The sequence below is a fragment of the Gambusia affinis genome, linkage group LG05, assembly GCF_019740435.1.
Source record: "Gambusia affinis linkage group LG05, SWU_Gaff_1.0, whole genome shotgun sequence".
NCBI classification, from domain to species: domain Eukaryota; kingdom Metazoa; phylum Chordata; class Actinopteri; order Cyprinodontiformes; family Poeciliidae; genus Gambusia; species Gambusia affinis.
The window spans coordinates 4,748,369-4,772,211 of record NC_057872.1 but is presented as its reverse complement, the minus strand read 5'-3'; the positions used below and the strand labels follow the sequence as shown (position 1 = coordinate 4,772,211).

The following is a 23,843-nucleotide window of genomic DNA, read 5'->3' as shown; positions in this document are numbered from 1 at the left end:
GACCTGAAGCTACCATTGCTTTGCTGCCATAATGTGACAGAAAATGAAGAAGTTTGACGGTGACGTGGTTCATGTGCCGCCACTCATAAGATCCATGTTTTGTTTTGTTTTTTTGGCCACTGGCCAATCGCGCAAAGAGCCTGAAATAACAACTCGGGAAGATTTGATGAATCAAAGACAGAAAATGCTTCACCATTTTCATTTTTCATAGAAAAAAAAAAGCTTCCAGTGAAGCAGAAATGTGCCCTGAAATTGACTTTCTGATGAACCTAGTAGACGGTCTCCACGAAGGACTGCGAAGAACGGCTGAACGAGCCGGTTGAACTTTTCAGTGAGTATCTAAAACCTATTCAGGCGTTGCTCGGCCCCCGTATCCACGGCGACGGCTTCCTCTCTAGCGGGTCACTCGCTCTGCGGACCGGCCTGTCGCTGGCTGACGAGCTTCCACAGGTGCTGGCTGATGGCAGATGGCTTCTTGTAGATCATTCGCCGGTCTGCTCCTTTTATGTGGACGTGATTGGCCGATGGGTAGGACTCCTTCAGGAACCTCTTTTGATGTTCGGCGACCATCTGGTGCGGGAGGAATGTGATTTAGCGTAAGCGTTGTTGGTTTACAGCAGCAGGAAGTGGAACTCACTTGGTTTAGGTGTTGAGGCATTTGCTCATCAAAGGAATCCCCAGTGAGCATGCTCACTGATATCCGGCTGGTGAGTGGCTTAAACTTTGTGATGTCCCTTTAAAGCACAAAAACAATTTTTTTTTAAAAGTGTCTTCTGGTTTTAACATCCAAAAAAGGTAAAATGTCAGACGTGTTTGTCTTACCCGACTTGAGCAACGCTTTCGTTCATAAAGTAATGCTCGTCCACAGCGCTGCTCTGGTGGGCGGGGTTACTGAGGAGGTACTTCTGTCAGGAGGAGAGAGAGAATTTAGACTGACTTCAAAATAAATTAGGCCAAGAAATTCTGCCTATGAAGATTGGCATCCTGATTTGATTGTTTTTGAAAAGGTGATGCATTCCTCTTTACAACCAGCAACAAGATCAAGAGTTTAATTTTAAAAGAGTACCAAAATGTACAACTTTCAGGCTTTTTTTTTTTTTTTTTTAAACAAAACATTAAGGCGCATCCCTCTGTCTACTGTCTGAACAAACACAGGGTCTCATCTGATAAACATTTTTAATGATCTCAAATGGTTTACATGTGCATAAGGTTTGTTTGATGTTGGTGAAGGTTTGTCTGGGTGTAGTTGTGTCGCTGCAGCCTCACATGGCAAAGAGGACAGAAGACCTCCATGGACCGAGACGCATAATATTTATTTTTAATCCAACTAACTAATAAAACTGTTGTTTTATTAGTTAGTTGCCATCCGATGATTTGACTTCTAGCTTTGTACTGTTCTGGCCAATCGCTGATATTTAAAGGGGTATTATGTGAAATTGACTTTTTTGAGCTTTACATCATGTTGTAATGTCAAACCTTCATTAAAAACATATCTGGAGTGTTGCTTTCATCTTTTCATGCATGTTTGAGAAATCCTTTAATTGGACCTAGCCCCGTCTTCAAGATCAAAGCTCTGAGAATGTGTTCTTGCACTACTCTGATATTACAAATATTACTTCAAAATGGTCTCAAAACAATATTTTTTCTTATTGCCATAACTTCCGGGGCAATGCTTCGTCCAGTAAAATTAGCTATTGTGACCAAATTCCAATTCAATTCATTTTCTGAATTCCATCTAAAACATCCCTTTGTACCTGAGGGTTGATCAGAACATGAACAAAAACAAAACAAAACAAAAAAAAAAACTCCTAATAATCTCATTCTCCAGCGGTGGAGTGGAGCAGAAACCCTTGTGTGACTGCAGACCGGGTCGGTCAGAACTGACGGACATCAGAGACGAGCTGAACTCCATGAAACCGAGCCGATTTCTCTTTCCCTCCATTCATCATCCAGATGTTACTGGACCGGCTGCCTTGGAAGTTATTAACGTTGTAGCAAACATCTGCTCTGGCTCTGCTGGGCTCTGTGTGCACATCATAACCTTCCCTGGCCTGACGACAAGGTCCTTGGAGGATTCAAGCACAATGATGTCCTTATCTCCTTGGCAACAACTGTAATACTTGAAAAGCTGAAATACCTTCCCCCCCCCATCGCTGCTGCCATCAAATGGTGGGCGGCTGCTAGCAGGCATCTTAACAAACCACTAACATCCTTCACTTCAGAAAATCGCAGAGATGCAGAATCAGAAGGGCAAATATCAGGCTAATAAGTTTTTATTTTTTTATTTGTATTTTTTTAAATCAAATGCCAGCAAAGAGCTGGTTGCTCATATTACTGTGTTTGACCTGTGAGGAAGCTTTCTGAGCAGCAGACAGACTGGGAGCATCTGCAGCACCGTGTCAGTCACAGGCGAACCCGACCTCGTTTTTTTACTTATTAAGAAAAAGAAAGAAAGAAAGAAAGAAAGAAAGAAAGAATGACGTGTGGCTTCCTGCAGTGATCCGGTGTGTCTGACGGTTTGGAGACAGAAACGCTCTTGCAACAGCCGCCCACCCTGCTTTCGAGGAGAGGGGGGAGGCGGCGATTGTTCCCGCGCTAGCACCACCCTGTGGCTGAAACGGGGAACGTTCTGCACTGCGCCCTGCAAAAACCCAAAATATCACCAGGTATTTGTGGTTGAGTTTCTAGTGCACATATCTTAGTTTTGTCTTGTTTCAAGAGTACTAAGCAACAAGTTACTTTCAGTAAGATATAGGAGCTTGTTTTAAGTAAACAATTCCTTAATATTGATGAAGAAAATACTAGTTCAATTGGGAAATTATTTCACTTACAAGATGGGAAAATGTCTTATAAGTTATATAATTGGCTTATAGAACTACTACTTTTTCATCAATATTAAGGAATTATTGACTCATTGGAAGTTAGCACATTTGAAATACGATCAAACTAAGATATTTGCACTAGAAACCAGAACTCTCTGGTGAGATTTTGTGTTTTTGGAGTCCACAGGAGACCAAAGCCCCTAAAAACCACTTGGATGAAATTTCTTTCACTTTAACAATTCTGAAAAAGTTTGAGATTTTTTTGTGTTGTTGTTTGCAGCTGTGAAGGCCGTCCTGACCTGCCGCTGGATGACTTCCTCCGAGACATTTTCTCCTTTCAGCATCGGCTCAATGGCGCCCAGGATGATCAGCAGGCGGCTCAGCCCAGTGGCGGCCGAGAACTGCCGGGCTTGGAGTGACGGCAGCAGCTTCCCGTACCTGAGGAGGAAGAAAAGCAGTAAAAAAAAACAAACAAACAACAGAAACACACAATTTAGAGACGGGTTTCTGTTCATCAGTTTTGTCCAGTGAGGAGATTTAGCTGAATCAGTGGCAAAAGTTTGGCTGAAGACACTTTGGGATCTGTAGAGGCAAAATAAATCTATTTATTGATGACAGAAATGTCCCAAATACTAAAGTGTAGAGTAGATTTGAATTACATTTGATATTTTCAAAATCATCTGATTGACCTAAATAATCCAGTAAATCGACCAAATAAATATCACAAAATCAACGTAAACTCAAGTGACTTAAAGTTTTATCATGCTATTGTGTGGTAGTATTCCAATAATAAGTAAAGTTGCAATAAGAATTATTTACTACTTCTTTTTTAGATAATTCTGACTGTGACAATCACAGCCCCACAAACACTTAAAACTGCTCCTGGAAAACATAAAGAAGTGTGATTTCATAACAGTGACTGGATTTAATCACATTTTCTAATTTATTGATGCCGTCATTAAACAAACAGTGGAGAAAATAGTAAAACTAAAAGTCCTCACAGTTTTGTGAGGACTTTAAACAGCTTTAATTGGAATTTATCGTGACAACAATAAATCAAAATTCTCATCATAATACTAAATTCATCACGATAAACGATATGATATCAGTAAGTCAAACTCAAACTATGCTGCCTTTCTCATATCTTCTTAGTTGAACAAATTGCCCAACGTTCTTAAAAACAGAAAACATTTGCCTGGGAATTTTTTTTTTTTTTTTTTTAAACTCCCTTTTTTGGCAGATGAGAGAAGAAGAGCTGCAGGGTTTTGTAACTCAGGAGGCCCAATCGGTTTCGGCTCACTGGTGCTCTGAATTGGCTGGTCTCAGCCTGTGGAACCCAATCAATAGCGCGGCGCGGCAGCTGCCGACATCGCCGTGCCGACACGCAGCCGGCGCCGAGCGCGTCGTCACCCCGCGTGTCCCGAGAGCCTCGTCCCCGGTTCTGCCTTATCTGGATCTCAGATGCTCTCAGTTTAAACATCTGATGAATCACTTTCTGCATTCAGAGGCTGCAGTCCTGGAAGGCATGAGGACAAGGAGGCTGATTTTATTTTAGTAAAGCCCAAAACCAGGAAAAATAAAAGAAACGACTTTCTCTTACAGCTTTAGACTTCAAATTTAGAATAGATTAGAACAGAATAGAGTAGAAAATAGAATAGAAATGTCCTTTATTGCTCCACAGTAGGGAAACTCAGACAGTTTTTAAAAAAAAAAGACCTGGTCCTACATGAGTCTAATTAAAATCTAATGTAGATTTGACAAAAAACACGTAGCAGCACTTGATTAACTGATGATCAACAAGTGTGACAGACTGAATGAAAGCAGGAGTTTATTGCTCTGGAGTATGAAGGTGTGTGTAAAGATGAGGCCAGGATCAAAAGACACAGAAGCAATGCAGGAAAGCTGGATTCAGAAAATTTTACGAAATTGGGACAGACTGGTCCCAATTTCCTCTGTGTGGGGCGATCTGCAAATGCTCGATACTTTCATGATAAACTGATCTTATCGAATGATCCACAAAGGTCTGAAAATCAGCGATACGCCTCTTACTGTGAGAGAGGCCGACAGACACGGCCACGCGGTCAACAATAGTCGCCTCGATGCTGCCAGTTTAGTGAACATGCCGCTGGATTTAGCAACTATTCACACACCAAAAAGTCAGATCAGCAGGTCAAACAGAAGAAAATATTGATGATCGTTTTCCTTGTTAAGTACTCAAACAAGTGGACTTCCAAACATGATCATCCAAACCAATAATCAATGCTCAGAGAAATCAAAGACCTCCTCCACCCCAGGCTCCACAGGTTTCAGTTTCTACATGAAATGATTACAAACTAAAACATCAGACTGACTACCTGCTCAGATATGTAAAAAATAAAGTGCAACAAACGTTTTTTCCAAATGGCTCAGGAAGTGCAATTAGGAATTCCAACTATAATGTAAAATAAATAATAACATGTGACGTCACTCGGAGCACAAAGCATAGAATTAGACTGGATAGATCTGCCCTTATGGAAACCCGATCTAGAATGTTTTCAATATCAGGACCGATATTAATATCAGATCGGTGCAACTGAACATCCTCTGTATAAAACTGCCATGGAAAAACAAAGTCTTCAGTCAGAGGTTTCTTCAAATTTGTCGTAATACAGACTGCTACAGGAGATGTTTCCTGACCACGGTCATCACCGTCTCCAATGACTTTAATTAAATTAGACACGACATTTAAGTTCCCTTTGGGATCAATAAAGTATTTATATTTGACAGATGAGTTGCTCTTTTTACACCACATTGATCCAAAAGCTCCACAGTTAAAGTCGGTGGGTTTTTAACCACAAGTCACATTCTTCAGCACTTCTTTATTCGGCTCTTATCGCGCTGCTATCATGCGTCTTTCATGTGTAAAATAAGCCATTCCAGCTGTGCTTGATACGACACATTTCTACATAAACCTCAGCTACATGCATCAGGCACGGCTCCGACAAAGTGTGTCAGCTGTGATTGGTCAGATAAAGCCCCAAACTGCGGAGAACATATTCAGCTGTTACTCACTGAGATAACATGTCTGCCATATTCATAGAAAGGAGAAAAAAAAAAAAAACAGCAGTTCTTTCTGGACAGGCAGCAGAGGGGGGAAAAAATGTAACAAGTGGGATGTAATAATTCCCTGTCTTCGTGAGACAGAGAAAACTTTGTGTATCAGACTTCTGAAGAGTGACGTTTTGACATTTTCATCTTCCTTTCCACAGTTTCCCTCTGAAGTCATTCTGGCACCACAATTTCGAGCCGACTCTTCGACCCGGCTCTTAAGAGACATCTCAGTCTCTGCACATTTTCCACCTGTCACCCTTCTGCGTACCACTTGGTTCCAAAAATATATATAATTTTTTTTTTAAAAAGTAAAAAAAGATGAGGAGGGGGGATAAAAAAACAGGCAGAGGAAAGTCTCTCCCTATCAGCCAGCCAGTTCCAATCTAGTCAAATCATCCCTGTCTGGCATTCAAACATTATTTCAAGGATTCTCCAGCCACCTGTCCCATTCCTGCCTCTTTTTTTTTTCTTCCCATTTTTAATTCTGCCCCTGAGTGAGGATTATGCGAAGCAAGGCATGCGTGTCAAAGGGAAATTTAGTGGGTAAAGACAGCCAAGATTGGTGGGATGAATTAAACAGATAACAGGAGGAGACGAAGTGGGGGAACCATGTAGAGCAAAACGCCTCGCCGATGTTGGTCATTTCAGAGGGGCCCTTTTTTTTTCTCCTCCCCACAGGAGCGAAGAGGCAATATCTAAATTAATAAAGTGATGAAATGAGTTTGTGCCGTGGACTTTCTGCTGTTTGACTTTCCCATCTGGATTAGTGCAGGCTGAATGGACGCTCTGTTACTTTTGTTACGACTACGCAATTCACTGTCGGAATTTGGCCCCGTAGCGATAAGGCCCCCCCCCCCTCTCCCGTCTTCCTCCTCTTCCTCCTCCTCATTACCATCTCATTCCATATGCAGGGCCTCTGTTACCTGAGAGCGTGCTCACGCACAAAACACCAACTATTACACACGCGTTTGCCAACTATTACACCGAGCATGGAACATTTAAACACCAGGCTCTACTCTTACGTCAAAACGTCGATTTTTTATTATTTTTTTGTCCTCTTACTGGACCCACTCAGTGTGGTCCAATTGTTTATGAGATGAGGCAATGTCGTGTGACTCGGATCAAAGTTCAGATGCTTCAAAGAGCATGAAATGATTCAGATTCAGTCTCGATTAATCGTCGATTAGTGTGACGATTAATCGGCGATACATTTTACAGCGAGTTGCAACAAAAACTAAACAAACAAAAACAATTAACACTGAGCTAAATTCCACCAACCAGGACACTTGTTGATCAAAAACACAAAGTGCTGGTAAGGCCAAAAGGTGAACAATAAATAAGCCAATAAATACATAATACTCAAAATTTGAAATCTCTCACTTAAAGAGACAGAAACACCCAGTGGAATTAGGGCTGAAACTAATGATTATTTTAGCATTTTCAAATATTCCTTCAATTATTGTGACAATTAATCATTTAATTGGATAAAGAAATTACACATTCTGCATATTAAGCCTTTTCTTAAACAATATTAGGAATACATTAAAAGATGCAAGTAAACAATAATGAGATACATTTTTTGCATAAGAGCAGCTTATATTCCTCTAGTGTACAGTTCATCAAAGGATGTATAGCAGATGGTTTTTGTACAGTTTTAGCTTCATTACTGCTCTGACTACGTTGGGGGGTTTTTCAGCAAACTGTCTTTTTTACGAATGTGTACTCCAGTTGATAATTAATCGATTACTAAAATAGTTGATGATCACTGCAACAACTGATTCATCACAATTAATCTGATTAATCGTTTCATCCCTACATGCAATAATGCATGATTTTGATTTTCAAATAATGGGCATGTCTTTATGAATTCACTTGTTCACTGCTGTTTGTATTTAACGCAGCTGTTTGTGACAAATGATAAACGTAGTCAAGCCCTGTGATATTCAATAGGCAAAAACCAAAACACTGGATGTGAAAATCTCATATTTTGGAGCCAAAAGGAGCGCTTGTAAGTCGGCCTCTTAGAAACAAGTTCTCCATCGGAGGGACAGGAGTGAGCAAAAATGTTCTCAGATAAGAAAATGTGCCGTTCTAACTTTTTCTTTAACATCTTATTTTAGAACAAAACATCTCCTTGTGCCTAAATATTATGTTTTTAAGTAAAATCTAAAAAATGAACAGCTTTCTCCAAGCCTTTCTTCTGCATATTATACCACCATAATTATCCATACAGCAGACTTACAGAGCTTGTACGGTGGGACAGGGCCTTAAAGGATTTTGTGTCAAAAAGTGAGACTTTCAGCTGCTTCTGTTCACTAATGCTATGTTTTTGTTATACAACTATCTCTGTGACACAGTTTGAAGACGGCAAAAATCTGCTCCTTCTGAGAAAAATTTATTTTCCAGACAACTAACATTATAAGCTCATATTCCAGATGGAGATTTATTATTACTACTTTCACCTTCATATGGATATAGTGGGGCAATGATGCCGGATTTTATTTTATATTTTTATATATATATATATATATGTATATGAAGTTACTTATCAACAAGCTTTGACAGTATTCTGTGCTGATTCTGATTCTTTCCTTTCCTTCATATATTTTACATATTGATGCAGCTCAGACATGGAAATGAAGACAAATACGAGCGACAAGCCTGAAAAGTGCAAAAACAGAAAGGAATGTAAAATATGTAAAATGGAAGTCCTTTAAAAACACACCTGTAATATAAACTGTTGTATTGGTAATCCTGCAAAACGGGAATAAGATACCCATTATGAGTACAGAATTGGTTTTCTGATCTAAGCAGCTGAAAAACAGAGCAGCCATGGTGTCACCTTGTGAACCAGCCCCATCTCCACTGATTTGTTGTACAACAACTAGGTCCTTCATTATTTATTTTTAACATCACTTGCTGGACAGGGGGGGAGGGGGCACAGGGAAAATTGCTGCTCTTCTACTGAATAAATATACTGTTACATTAATACATGAATAAAACCAGGAGTGGATGTTGTTTGTACTTTTGTAAAAAGCTGAACTGAATTATACAGTCATGTTGGGATTATGTTGTTAAGAAACTGCATCTGATACTGTCCTGGGGAAAGATGCAGAAGAAATGAAAACAAGCAGCTATGGCGTTCTGTAAAAACTAACACCTCTGTTTACATACACAGCACCTTGGTAGAGACGTGTAAAGAGGCATAAATAAATTCATGTTTTTCTGCAGAATATTAAAATCTTTCACACTAGAAAACATGCACGCATTTATTACTAAGCAACCGTGTCTAACAGAATGACCAGAGCCCCACTTATTGGCATCCGTAACAATTACCATAAGATACATGTAACTGCTGTTTCCTAGGTTTTATCTTACTTCTTAAGTCTAGATGAACCTTTAAATTAGCAGAACATGACTTCCTGTTTCACAGGAGCATAAACGTGATGTGACGTAAAACGGACACTTCTTTTAGCCACTTTTTAAATTTGAAAAAATAAAGAGAACTTAGTATTTATATACGGCAGACATGTGCAGAGTTTCATTATTTCGGAAATGGCTACTTTAATATTATATCTGTATCGATCTGATAGTGAAAAAAATTCTGGATCTAGTATCAGTGACAATGTGTCTGATTCACAGAGGCGGATCTATGAAGTCTAATTCTATGCTTTGTGTTCTGAGCGACATCATGCTTTATTGTTTATTTTACATTTTATGTTTGGTAGTCAACCTGTGGTTTTTGTCAGTTTCAGTTTCTTTATTGTTTATTATGGTGAAAAATGAATTGCCAAGCGGATTGAGCTTAATTAGCTGTTTCCAGATCCCTATAAGTCAAATCCACCTGGCTGCATTTCCATCTCTCACAATCAGACACCGATCGGCAGGGAATGTGGGAAGATGCAACCAAACTCATAACCTTCTGATTGTCATCTGAGTCACAGCTGCCCCAGTGCAGAGAACAGTTCCAATTATTACACTGTCTGATTCCTAATCACTACCACTTCAGCTTCCACCACGTTCACACAGTCAGACCTAAAGCTGCCACCTCAGAAACACAACCCAGTCTTTTCTAATCAGGCTCCTTTTTGCAGGAGCAGGCCTGCAAAAGTTCAAACTGCTATGCTGATAGCGAACACAAGGTGTCCCTCTTGCACCGCAGCAGACGCTGTTCCCTCCTCTGAACTCTTCCACTTGGCATCGATGCGATAGATTACACGAGGGTGAACACACGGAGGCCGGAGCGGGCCTGCTTCATTAGCGGAGCATCAGAGCAACAGCTACGCTTACGCTGCTTCTAATTACAATCAGCTGCCGTCTCCAACTCATGTGGGAGCCTCAGGATGACGGGGAGGCGGGACGAGGTGGAAGCTGATTCAGAAGAGCCAGGCACAGGCACAGGCACAGGCACAGGCACAGGCACACACACACACACACACACACGCACGCAGGAAGATGTTAAATGCTCGCAGCGCGGACCGCTACAAATGACCAGATACGGAGAATTTAAGGTGTTTCTATATCGCTTCACTTCCAATCTCAAGACAAAATCAAAGGAGGCTTTTATTAAACAATGTACTTGTTTAAAAACGTATTGAGTTTTTGCATATAAAACATACAAAACATATATTCAAACCAACATTGAACACCTCCTACTCCCAATCAACACGTGGGGTATGAAATAAAATAAAATGCTGCTAAAAAATATTAAGTAACAAATAAATAAAAAACCTTTCAATCATTCGATTCTAATGTCTAGATAAAGTAACAATATCTTATTAAGGAATATTAGTGATAAGAATTAATATTAATGGGTTCTGTTCTTTTATTTTATTCCATTCCACTCATTTGTTTCAGATTGTACTTTCAAAAATGACCAAAGCAGCTTCTACCAGTGGATGCACGATCCATTTTTTTGTCTGATACCGATACCGATATCTAAGGTTTAGTATTACCGATACCGATCCAATTAGGCCAGAAATAAGTGAGAGTCTGAGAGAAAAGTAGAGCTGAGGATTATTGCTACCCAGGCATTTACACAGCATTTTGATGTTCAATTTCTAGTATAAGTGGAATGTGCTGCACTCAGTAATCAGATGTAAATAATTCTACAGCAGAGTACAGAGCAGATTGTTTTTTCCATGCACCGCTTTGCAACAGGAAAACTGACTTTTTGAAGAGCAAAAACAGCAACACTCAACAATGAATAACTAATTTCTGCAACTGAACGCTTATTTATTTTAGACAAAATTAGGGATGGACCGATTCACTTTTTTCCCTTCTGATACTGATGCGGATATCTGAGACTTGGTTTACGGATCGAATTCAGAAAAACTGTGAATCTGAATTCTGAATTGACAGATTTTTTTTTATTTTTTAAACACAGACATAAATCTACTGAATTACTAATTCATTTGACAAGCCAATACAACACACTAAAATACACCAATAGCTTCACAGGTTTGGTCGAACATGGAAGAACAACACAACTTTACAGATATAAGTATTGTGTAACCACAATGTTTAAATATCAATATGTAACAATCTTTCTATCTATTATCTATCTATTGAACTAAAAGTAACAGTTGTGTCTGTCCTGTAGATCTTGGTAAAGGTGTCTGTCCGTCTTTCTGGGAGGGTAACACATGGCGACACACACACATATTTATCATACTTTAGTGTTTATGTGAAGCAGGGTGTGTGTTTCTGAGCAAGTTTTGATGAGAATATTAACGAGGCAGATTGATGAATGAGCTGCAAAGTGTCACTTCTAATCCAGACTCATAAATCGGTCATAATTGACGCAGACAGCTGTGAGGCTTCGTCACCTGATGGGATTCATCTGGGTCTGTTCTCAGGTGTGTACACACACACACACACACACACAAAACAAAAACAAAAAATGGTTGTTGTCTTTTTCTGTCGTTTTTCCCCCTTTCGTTTAAAACAGACTTCCTTGAACACAGCAGCAGCAACATTTATATTTTCTGACACAAGTAGCTCATTTTAAGACAGCCAGCTTTCGGCTCCCTCTCCTCCTCTCATGCTGATAGCCGGCATTTCTTCTTTCAACATGAATAATTAACGACTGATTACAGAAGGCAGTTCAATAAATGTACAAATAATTTAACAATCTAATACATAACAGCTTCTTCTTCTTAAATATAAACCTTGACACAGCTCAATTTTTCTTTTGAGGACTGAATCTCGCTGGAATAAACTCATCTTGTTATCAATTCTTCCAAATGAAACTGAGCTACAATTAGTCTCTTTGATGAGATAAGTTTTCATTTTATTCAGTTTGTATTATTTATGAATTATGTTTTAGGGCTAACTGAATTGTTGTTATGAGTTGTTTTTATTATTTTTTAAATAAAGTAAAAAATATTTATTTTTATTCTTACAGTGACTGTTGATGGTATTCTCCCACGTGGATCTTATCCTTTTACAATAATGATCTTCTTTTCTTTTTACTTTGATGTGAGAATGAAAATGTATCTCTACAAAATAATGAAAATTTATAACGTATTTAACATGAAATAAGTGACTCAAATATTATTCCCATTAAACTTCAGCTGCAATCACAGCACTGCAAAGAAATGTTTAGATTAAAAACAATATTAGTGCATTCACTTATTTATGTTAAATATTTTTTATTTAATTTTTATTATTTTGCAGAAATCAATTTTCATTTTGACATTGAAAAGAAAATCTGTCAAAAGAGCCACATTTTACTGATTGTGACTCATTTGTAAAAGCAAACAAAAGTCAAAATACCCAAAGGGGTGAATACTTTTTAGAGAGTCTGCCTAGAAATTCAAATTGTCCAAAATCAACCAAAAAATAAAAAATAAATCTAATCAATCAAAACAGTGTTAGCCGTTTCAGTGTATCGGCTAACACTGAAAGCAAGGAGCTGATGAGGAAACCTTCAAGTGGTGCTCTTGTGAAAATTGAGCTGCTCTGAACTCAGTGAGGTTCCATTAAAACAGCCAATCAGCGATCATTCAAATCTGAGGACTGGTCCATTAGAGAAGAGTATTCCCTGCTGCTTCTGCTCTCTGAACAAAGAACTGTTGCCATGGCGCTCATTAGTTTTACACTCTCGGCACTCGCAGACTGTGGATTAAATGTGGTTATTTACTTTCTGTTGAATACAAAATGAAGACAGGTGTTATTTTATTGTTTTGTTTGGGCTTGCAGAGGAAAAATTGTAAGGTAAGCAGAGCGTAAGGGATCTGGCAGCCTGATCTAGTTCTTTTAAGTCATATAAATAATTTAAACAAATGTAATATTAGTAGTACCAATAGTACCTTTAACTATTAATACTTAATTATAAATAAAATAAGCAGAAAAATAGCCAAACTCCCACTGGATGAGCTGCAACAAGTTTGAGTCCTTCCTGTCTGATGAAACCAAAACATAGCTTTCTGTACGACAGAGAAAGCAAAGAAATTTGTCAAAAAAAACTAACACCTCTCATTCTCCTCAACATACTGTCCTCACACTGAAACAGGGCGGTGGCAGCATCATGATATGGGGAGGCATTTCTTCACCAAGAAGCAGTTCATATGTCCCCTTCTTGTCTTCTGACAAGACTTAAAAATTCCCATTCTACTTCATCTAATCTTTCACTTTATAGGAAAGATTATGTAAAAATTTTGTACATTTCTAAATGGGTAAAGCTTATAGAGACATACAGGAATTTGGGGAGCAGCAGTTGAAGTTGTCGCTCATGCAAAATGGGACAGCTGCTGATTTTCAGACACTTGCAAAGGTTGATGAGATCGGTGGATTAGATCTGATTCTCATAGGTATCGTCCAATCGCCCATCACCAAAAATTAAGAAAATTTGGGTGGATTTATTGGTGTACCCCTAACAGGAATCTTTCAAATTAGTCCTAATTAATGAGCAACTTTCAGACTTTACAGTGGATTAACAGTAATGTTCAAACAACAATTACAGACATTCATCAAAAAAATCTACAGGCTTTTGAAATCCTTATTTCTGAACTCGTCACTTCACAAAGAGAGCCCTGTCATGCATGCGGCGTTTCCAAAGACACACTCAACCGTCTCCTGATTTCTGCAGTGGATTCATCATCAGGCCCAATAACCTCCGCGAAGAAGAGGAAACGAAGAAGTGGACCTTTAACAAAACCAAATTTTAGGTATTTAGGTATTTCGGGGCACAGCAGAAAAAACCTACACACACCTTTCTCAGTAGACGGTGGCGGTTCGTTCTGCAGATTGAAACAGGAGTGGCTTTAGGAGCGAGCCCTCGTTAACCAGCTGCTCTTTGATGTGGAAATCCTCCGGTCCCAGAGCAGAGCTCGGGTGCCGTCCTGCTCCTTTAACCCAGCGTACCAAACGCTGTCAGACTCTGGACAGCTAATAAACGCGGAGATGGAGAACTCCACGCCTTCAGCAGGAAAAGTAAGAGTTGTTGTGAAACGTATTTTGCTCCCCGAATGGAAATAAAACGGAGATGATAGAGAGAGTTGTTTTTTTCTTTCCACCCAAAAACTAAATGCAAGTCTTTGCTTCATTTCATCTCTACTTTGCTTTTGCACAGAGTAATTGGATTGCGGCTGCAGTCATGTTCTCGTTTAAATGAATGCCTATTAATCAGAGGATAATTGGACACATACCCCTGATAAATGGTGCTGCTCCACTTTGAGTCACGTACAAATTAGGCCATTTTCTGGGATCCATTTCTTATCTGGCTTGACTCGCGCTTACATAAGCCACAAGCTAATAGTGGTCTTTGGACGTGCAACATCCTCATGGGCATCACTCAATTATTACTCCTTTTTTTGTATTGTTGGATTTCACGAACATTAAATGTTAGTGAGGAATTCTAGCTGACACTGCACAATGCAAGGCGTCAAGGCATGCAAAACACAGAGTTGGGTTTTAAGAAGGAGAACTAGAAATTGATTATTAGAACAGAAGAGGAGCTGTAGTTAGCTTAGTTGAAGTGAGGGGGTCACCTTTTTTTTTATAAAAGTGACACCAACGTTTTCTCATAAGTCACAGTTAGATCTGTAAATTTGAATATTGTTTTCATTTGTTTTATTCTGTGTAACCAGGCTGTTGAGTGGCTGGCTAAATAAATCAGATAAAAATATACAAGGGTGTTTTAGAGCCATTGTAGATTGAAAAAAAACAAGAAAGGAGAAGTACATTTTTGCCATAAACCTCAGAAATTTTCCAGAAAAATAAAACAAGGAAAGTTGAAAAATTTGCCAGAGGAAAACTCTGAAACTTTAACATCTCAGACATTAACTTGGAAATTTCTGACTGAAAAGTCAAAGTTTGCTAGGGAAAAAAAAGAAGAAATTTCTGATTATTTTCAGAAATTGTCTAGAAAAAAACAGAAATTTCTGAGTTCCAAAAGTTGAAAATATGACTTTTGAAACAAGGACTTTTCCAAGTTTTTTCTAAAGTATCTCTTAGAATAATTTCAAAATTTCAGAGTTTTCTTTTTTCTTGTAGCAATTGCTCAACTTTTCTACAATTCATCAAATATCCTGATCAATAACAATCTCTACTTTTAGAATCAAATTTCTTCATCATTATTTTGTGCACAAACAAGAAATTTTACACAAAGTCTAAAGAGTTTGTGTCCAGGATGTGTGGGGTCTGCTGAGATGTTAGCTGTCCAGGGAAGGTCAGTCCTGCTGGTTTGTTTCAGTTGGGACCAGTCCAAACCATCAGGTTATATGTTGAATTGAATGTAGAGAACTCAGTAAATAATCCTTTAGGATTCATTTTAATGGGCTGCACATCACCAAGAGAAACTGTCAAACACATAACGCTACTTTACAAACCTTTTCCCATTTGCCGTGAGCTAACAGAGTGAAGCATGTGCAAGCACTTCAACGCTGACCTGATAAGACACTTCAACATTTTCAAATGAAGGAACCTGCCTGTGCGAGATAACCATCCGCCGAGGGGCTTTCAGGCTGAACATCCGACAACAGAGAAAATCCTCAACAATGAGTTTTCTTAAACGTGTTTATCAGGCGCCCCATTGATGCTAGGCTGTCAGTGAAATCTAAAAGCTCTCGACAGTTCACCAAATTATACACTCGGAGCAAAAATCTGGAGTGGCGTTGTACAGCTTACCAGCCACACAGGACAGGCTGTGCTTGTTCCCGATCAGAAAGGCACCAAGTGTTGCGTAGCTGGCATTTCAATCAACGGTTCCTCCTCTGCACTCTCATGTATGATAATTACAGAATAATGGAATATGTGCTGCGACAATGACTACCACTTAACATGAATCGTGCCACGCAGATTAAAGCGGTGTTGTTACACTTTCCGTAACCCGGTCCTGACAACACTTTGTCCTCCCCCCATCCTTCTATTCGTCTGTTTCAGGCCAGCAGACTACAGCCGGCTAATGTGCTTAATGTGCGTCCTGGGCCTCCAATTTATCACGTTAATGAGCCCCACCCAGCGACGACAATCGCATGCACATGTGAAACATAGCATCACATTTGTGTGTTGCCTTTAATTTTAAACCTTTTGCTTTTTAAATGTAACACCCCGGACTTTGTGCCTTTTTCTACTCAGTTCCTTCACTTCTTCCTCATATCTATTTCCAAGCTCCTTCACCCCTCGACCTTTTTCTCCTCTCGCAAACAAAGAGTCTCCAATGAACTCACCAGTACTCCCTCCATTGGTCCTCTTCAAAGACGTCCTCTGGGATGGGATCTATCAGCACCAAGTCTGACACCTGCCTGAGGACAACAATGACACACACACACACACACACACACAAGTAGACTCGAATGAGGTAAGACTTTAACTAGGCTCGACCACTTTACGCTGTAATGAGTGTGAAATAGATGGCGCCGTCCCTGCTGTCATGTTGCAGATTTGTCATTTTAGGCAGCCATGCACTCTGAGGTAATATTTCCATTTGGAAAGGATTCATCAACAAACCCCCATAGCGTTCTCTCTCTCTCTGAACGACAAAAACATTGTGTCAAATAAAGCTCTAAATCTTTCAGCCTGGTGCGGAAAAGTTGACGTGTTAATCACAGAGTTGTCGGTGAGTTGATTGAATTATGCCAGATGATAGGAAGTGGGGTTGGACCATCTTTAGCTCAGAATCTAAATTTGACCGGGTCGGTAACGCAAACAGACGTGTTTTAGAAAAAAAAAATTATTATTTTCTTTTTAGACATAAACTGGATTTGAGGGAATCGTCAGTGATAAATATTAGACATTTTCAACATCAGAAGCAGAGTTTCAAAAGTATTTGCACAGTTGCAAATTTTTAATAGGGAATCAATGGAAATAATAATCCTAGAATATAAAATATTAAAGGATGTCCACAAACGAGAATTTGAGATTTGGGGAAACATAAAATTTAACATAATCATGATTGAAACATTCAGTTGTTGTACTTATGGTATAGTATATCTGTCCATTGCTCTATCACACACACACTTCTGAAAGTAAATAAGCCACGCCCCCTAAATTCACTCAGCATTCACTCCATCACATGCACTGATGATTTCTATAACCATTATTTGACTCCATACTTCTAAAGCTGCAGTATGTAACTTTTATAAACAATTCATTTTTTTGAATATTTATTAAAACTGTCAATATGACCTGACAGCATAATATGAGACAAAATCTGTGCGGAAAAAAAGTCTAGTCCCTGTAGTCGTACTGCCATATGCAGAAATACACCACTTGATCAGAAACAACCAATCAGACCCAGGAGGAGGGTTTTAGCGCCGTCAATCATCCTTATGTACACGCTGCTCAATTCAAATTCAAAAATACTTTATTAAACCCGAAGGAAAATTAAATGTTATTGTAGGTCAAAGTAATTAAAAATTCCTCAAAGAGTTATTATAAATGGTGATGGCTGTAGGCAGGAAAAATCTGTAGCGGTTGGTGAACATTTTGCTTTGCCATAGGCAAAACTGTATTTCCACCTTAACTACATTGACAACATTGAGGTGAAGTAAGTTTTAATATTATTATTCCACAAATTTACATTGTTATCTATGGTAAAACACACCCTGCCCTTGCTCTTTGCTACGCTATAGCTAGTTCCCCCCTGCTATGAATGCTAAAGCTAGTTAGCATGGCCACCGATGACAGCAGATAAACCGTTTTTCTGGAATGGTAAGTTGTGTCTTCACGATTAGAACATTGAGCAGCATGTACATGAGCCTGATTACATGATCCTGACTCTGGTTGCTTCTGATTAGGAAAATTGCATTTCTGCAGAAGGCTGTAGGACCACAAGAAGAAAGAAGAGGTGAGGTGTGAAAATATTTCACTGATTATCTTTCTGATGTTATACTGTCAGGACATGGTGACCGTTCATACATAAGAAAGAAAACATATTGTAGATAAATTAAAGTTACAAACTACAGCTCTAAGTCACACATTTGACTACATGAAGGCAGATTAAGTTTTAATTACATTATTCCACAAATTTACGTTGATATCTATTACAAAACAAAATGTTCATATCTTATTTGGGCTTGATCCAGTTTGTCTAACTTTGTTCTTATTAATTACTTAATTTAAAAATAAAATATCTTTAATTTTATAATTGCAAAACTTACAAGCCAAACATCCCATCACAGATTTCCAGAAATTTATCATCCCTTTGCAAACGTTAATATGTTGCGACAAACAATGGGTTTTTTTTTAGCAAGTTTTAAATACGGAATTTTGAAGAAGCATCTTAAATCTGCAAAAATCTAAATATGTGAAAGTGCACCTACATCCTGATTCAGTGGCTTCAATTTGACCCAGCAATGTCTGACAACTTCCCAATTTTATAGACTGACAGTTTCTTTCTGAAAGTGGATCCTAGACAGAAAAATTGTTACGACAGTGATATCTCTGACAGCCTTCAACCGGTGGGAATGCACAAAGTTCTGAGGTGGTGCAGGAAATATCTCAAGCAGAGACGTCAACAAAACTAGATTTGACACAACATGGGATTGTACAGGGTTATACCCCAGGAAGGCTCAATGGAGTTCAAGCCTGAAAGTGTTTTAAGCAAGGCAGAAGATCTATATTAAGAACACACAGGAACAGAGGGGAACTACTCAATCAGTTGGTTGGTGGTTATGGAAAGTTAGTGAGTATGGATTCTTTTGTCAGGTTAGTCTTTTGTGACTCACTCTGTTGTAGCAGGTCAGAAAATCTAACTTTATAGAAGGTTGTTTTCAATCAACAAGTTAAATTGAACTGTGATTGTATTATAACAATAATTTAGTTTAGGTTTGTTTGTCAAACTAAAAGTACCTTTTGAAAATAACCTTCCAGTAGGTATTAAATATACTTTTCGTTAACCCCACATTTCTGTTTTTATTTTATTTTTTTCCCACTGGTCTGGAGGAGGTTTTAGAGAAGTGTAGGAGATACATAACACTAAACAGTAAGTAGTACTTTTTTTTTTTTAGATTATTTTTTTCTAACACATTCTTCATTTGTTTAGTGTTTTGTGTCGGGGCAAAAATACAAAAGAAGACTTAGTGATGAATTACCTTTTAAGCCAATAAAGGCCTTCTGCAGTTATTTAGCATGCATTTAATCGCAGTGCATAAAAAAAAAAATAAAAAACTGAAATAAATGGAAATTAGCTCCACTAAAAACCGGAGCTCCAAAGGCTGCAAAACCCAACAGTGGTGTCACTGCAAAAAGTTTAGGAAGTGACCAGAAATCATCTGCTATTGTTGCAGACCGACTGAAAGTCTTTCCGATATTTCTTGTAACATGAAAGAATTACAGTTTACTGGGTGAAGCTAAACGCATCTAATACATTTAATTTGTTTGGAGGTTATACAAAGAGAACTACATCTTTCTTCATTAACCTTGTTTGATGCAACACTGAAACATTCCCAGTGGCAGTGGGCTGCCCTCTTCCCAATCACAAAACCCAGAATACACTTTTTGCTAGAAAACTGTTTGACTTCTTCAGCTAAAACATTTGATTCCACGTAGGAAGACTTACGCATCGTGAATGTGGCTGTAGAAGCGGCTGTTGAGCGCTCCGAGCTCTGAGCCGACGAGCACGAAGGGGGTGGCTATCCCCGCAGCCTGCAGCAGTCGGTGCAGATCATCCACCATCCTGCAACACAACACGCTCATCAATCTGTGGGAAAATCAGGGCGAGCTGCAAACTGGGTCAGGAGGGCTTATGCCGACTCAAGGTCACCAGAATGAAAGATGGACAAGCCAATAACCTACATCGAAGTAGGTTTAAGACATTATTAATAGGAATAAAAAAGGTTTTTTTTAAATGGAGAGAATCTGCTATTATGAGCTAGCTGGGGTTGAAGAGGTTTCACATGTGTCAAAGGGTTGAAGAAGTCAACACACATTTTGGGTTTTGAAGATTTAATTTTTGGAAATTTTTAATAATTTTTTCCATCAGTGCCCTCCTTGGGTACAGTACAACGACAATAAAGTCTAAATAAAAAGAAATTAAAGTCCTAATATTACCAGGATAAAGTTGCAAAATTAGCAGAATGACAGTAATTTTATGAAATCGCCTCAATGAAAAACAACAAAAAATGAAAAGGAAGAATGTTGAACGTCTCGTAATATTCTACTTTTGTCATTGGTTTTACAGATAAGGAATTACTTAATCTTTTGTGGTTTTCAAAGCGGTGGGGCCACCTGAGGGCGGTGGGGAGGGGGGGCCTCGGAAAGCTGGAGCGAAGATGAGGGAAAAAAAATAAAACAAAATTGAATCCAATACATTTCAAACTATAAATTTTAAATTCCATTTTTTGAAAAAAATTAAATAAAATCTAATCTATTTTTCAAGCATTATTACAAAATATAAGTTAAAACAATTCATTAAAATGTTATTAGCCATGCTCGTCCTCAAGGTAGCATAGCAAGGCCCTGCTGTGGAAGACACTGCTGCAAAAAAAACTTTCTAAAAGTCAATATTTCTGTACATATTTTATAGATTTGCCTGCGGGCTTGCAAAGGGGAGTCCCAGACCAGAAGCTAATGCTGTTTGTTTCATGTCATTTTTGTGTGTGAGAAAGTGTGTGGATGTGAATACTTTTGCACAGTACTGAATGTTTCTTCTTCTCTGTTGCACAACACTCTAATTCTTTCCAGCACATAACAAGTCTAAATACAATGAAACACTCGGAGATGAAGAGAGGAACTGGGAATTAAACTATTAATGTGATTGTTTTGCTTGAAAGGATTCTAACAAGCAGCAGTTTGGAGCGCTGATTGATCACAGTCTTTCAGCCTACGACGCTAAACGTTCTTTGGTTTTGGCAGCTAAAAGACAAAGATCTCTGCAGAATCCCTCTGCTTTTAATATTTGATCATAAACGGAAAACGGCGGCGTGCCATGCTTTGAGCCTCAGAGGAACAAAGTGTCAGAGTTTCGTCTGCCATCTCGACATGAGCTGCTGCTCCACACATTAACTCTCTGGAACCGGTTGTATCTTCCTGAAGGTTTCCCACATTACGACTGAAGTTTATTCTGCTCTTGCAGAATCTCGCAATTCCCTCAGAAAGTTTTTTTTTCTGATCTTTCAGACTTGAACTTGACCTCCTTGTAAGGAAGCTGATATGAAAAGACGTCCAACTTTAAACTGTTCTGTGAGCAACATGAAGTCATCGGGCCTCCAAATGGTCAGTTTTGCACAAAAACTGAACAAAAAGTTTCTAAAAAAAAAAATAAAAAATGCTGAAATTATTACATATTTTATACTTTATCAACTGCAAACCAGGAAAATTTAACACTACATAACATTCTCAAAACAAGTTAGAAACTAAAAAAGGAAGTGTATTCCATAATAAAATATCTGGCAGAGGAACTAGAACTTTTGATTAATATTCAAATTCAATATTGACTTAAAAAAGCTTCTGTATCTTGTTAAAAAGTTAGTTTTGTCTTAATTCAAGATTACTAAGATACTGAAACTGTAATAAAAATACTTGGTAATATTTTGTTCTTTTGCAGTAAATGTCATGAAGTGATTTTTTTTCCAAGGAGGAAGGATTAAACAAACTAATAAAAAAATTAAAGCGGTTTGAAATTATCCTGCATCTTCACATATCAGTTAAAAATCTATTTACGGAGAGGCGACAAGGTGTTTGTCCCACGTTAATTTCAATGTTAGTAAAAAAATAAACAGTCAATAAAAAAGTCTTTTTGGTTAATCTTTTTTATTAATGGGGAAAAAAAGACATTCAAACAAACTGAAATCTGTGTTTAGAAAAAAAAATGAATGGCTCCCTGCATACCTGCTTGTGTCAGCTCTTAACAGCAACAACATCCAGCGTTTGTTTTAACTGGCTCCGATTTGTTTGGATCACTCCGAGGGATTTCTGATCCATTCTTCTTTGCTAAATTACACTAATTCAGCCACATCGAAGGGTTTTCAAACACAAAGACCCGTTTAAGGCCAAGCTGCAGCATTTCAATGAAATCCTAAAACCAGACTTTGACAAGGACACTAGAAAACCTTCATTTTTTTCTGAGCCATGCAGATGGGGTCTTGTTTACTGCTTAAAGATTCATGATCCCATAAAGTACTGCAACTTGTCCACTTTGGCCTCGTCAGTTAACAGAATATTTTTCCTAAAGTCTTGGGGATCATCACAATGCCTTTGGAAGATGTAAGAGAGATTAGAGTCTTTGAGTTCTTTTTCGGTCACCAGTGGTTTTAGCTTTGTACCTCTCCCACTAACGCCAACTGTGTTGCTTGATCATGAACACAGACTTTAAGTGATGCCAGTGTTGCGTCTTCAGTTGTTGTTTTGTGACCTTCTAGATGAGTTGTCAATGGTCACTCCTGGGAAAATTTACCACTAACGCATGTTTTTTTCCCCTCTCATTTGTGACTTTTTCATCTCTCGCCCAGTGGTCGTTGGGGGAGTCATTTTGACATTAAAATGAGTTTGATTATCTGAAATATTTATTTATCCAACAGGAACAACCATTTATGTCCCATCTGACCCAAACGGTCCAAATTAGATTAAATCTAACGGTAATGTTCCCGAGAACATTCCGATTTCACCTAGGGAACCACTGGCAACTGGACGTAACGTACTCACCGTCCGGTTGTGGACGCCCCCCAGACTTTCTCCGTCCCGGTCGTTTCGTTCTGCATGAGCCGCTTGCTGAACCCCAGTCCCATCCTGTCATATGTACAAACCTGATGGAACAAACAAACACGACCAGCCCTGAAAGTTTTGTTTGGTTTTAATGTACGAGTCCCTCCCAACAGTAATCTTCCTTAACAACCAAGATGCTCTGTAATGATCTTGACACAGTGGCCAGTGCTGCTCTGCGTCTCACTGCTGTTCTACTTTGGTTGTTTCTGTGTAACTACACTCCTCCCAACAAGCCAGCGACCTAATTTGGGTCACAGTTTCAGACAAACAACATGGGGCAGGCTGTCAGCCTGAGCGCTGCCGAGCTGAGTGTTGCTGAGCAAAAAGGAACTGACAGAGCGACTGCGAGGACCGACTCTGTGTGACCCTGACAGCAGCAAACAACATGGCCACAAGAGCAAAGAGGTCACCGCTTTAGCTCAGCGCTAGCTTCTACCCTGTGAATCCTTTTTTTCTAAGTGTTGCGTATAATTTACTTCTTTTTTTGTTTGTTTTGTTTTCATACATCGTAAACATGCGACAGACTGGCGACCTGTCCAGGGTGAACATTAGCTGGGTATAGGCACCAGCACCTCTCCCGACCCCGGTAGGGACAAGGGTGTTAGAAAATGGATGGATGGATGGATGGATGGATGGATGGATGGATGGATGGATGGATGGAAGGGTGTTAGAAAATAAATGAATGAATGAATGAATGAATGAATGAATGGATGGATGGATGGATGGATGGATGGATGGATGGATGGATGGATGGATGGATGGATGGATGGATGGATGGATGGA

At 38.9% G+C, this 23,843-nt stretch overlaps 1 protein-coding gene across 2 annotated transcripts in view; it reads right to left on the bottom strand.

Moving 5' to 3' along the window:
- Positions 1 to 111: 111 nt before the first annotated feature.
- The window catches only part of si:dkey-122a22.2, a 26,450-nt gene continuing 2,718 nt past the window's right edge, over positions 112 to 23,843 (bottom strand). The window contains exons 5-11 of one of the 2 annotated variants that reach the window (XM_044117174.1): positions 23,001 to 23,101; positions 19,918 to 20,034; positions 16,586 to 16,660; positions 3,122 to 3,260; positions 823 to 905; positions 638 to 734; positions 112 to 570 (exon numbers count right to left, since the gene is read on the bottom strand). In XM_044117174.1, the coding sequence (XP_043973109.1) occupies positions 403 to 570; positions 638 to 734; positions 823 to 905; positions 3,122 to 3,260; positions 16,586 to 16,660; positions 19,918 to 20,034; positions 23,001 to 23,101 (780 nt within the window). In that variant the 3' untranslated portion in view covers positions 112 to 402. Of the gene's footprint in view, positions 571 to 637; positions 735 to 822; positions 906 to 1,502; positions 2,642 to 3,121; positions 3,261 to 16,585; positions 16,661 to 19,917; positions 20,035 to 23,000; positions 23,102 to 23,843 lie in introns of those variants that run through there. The other variant, XM_044117175.1, reaches the window with a different exon arrangement.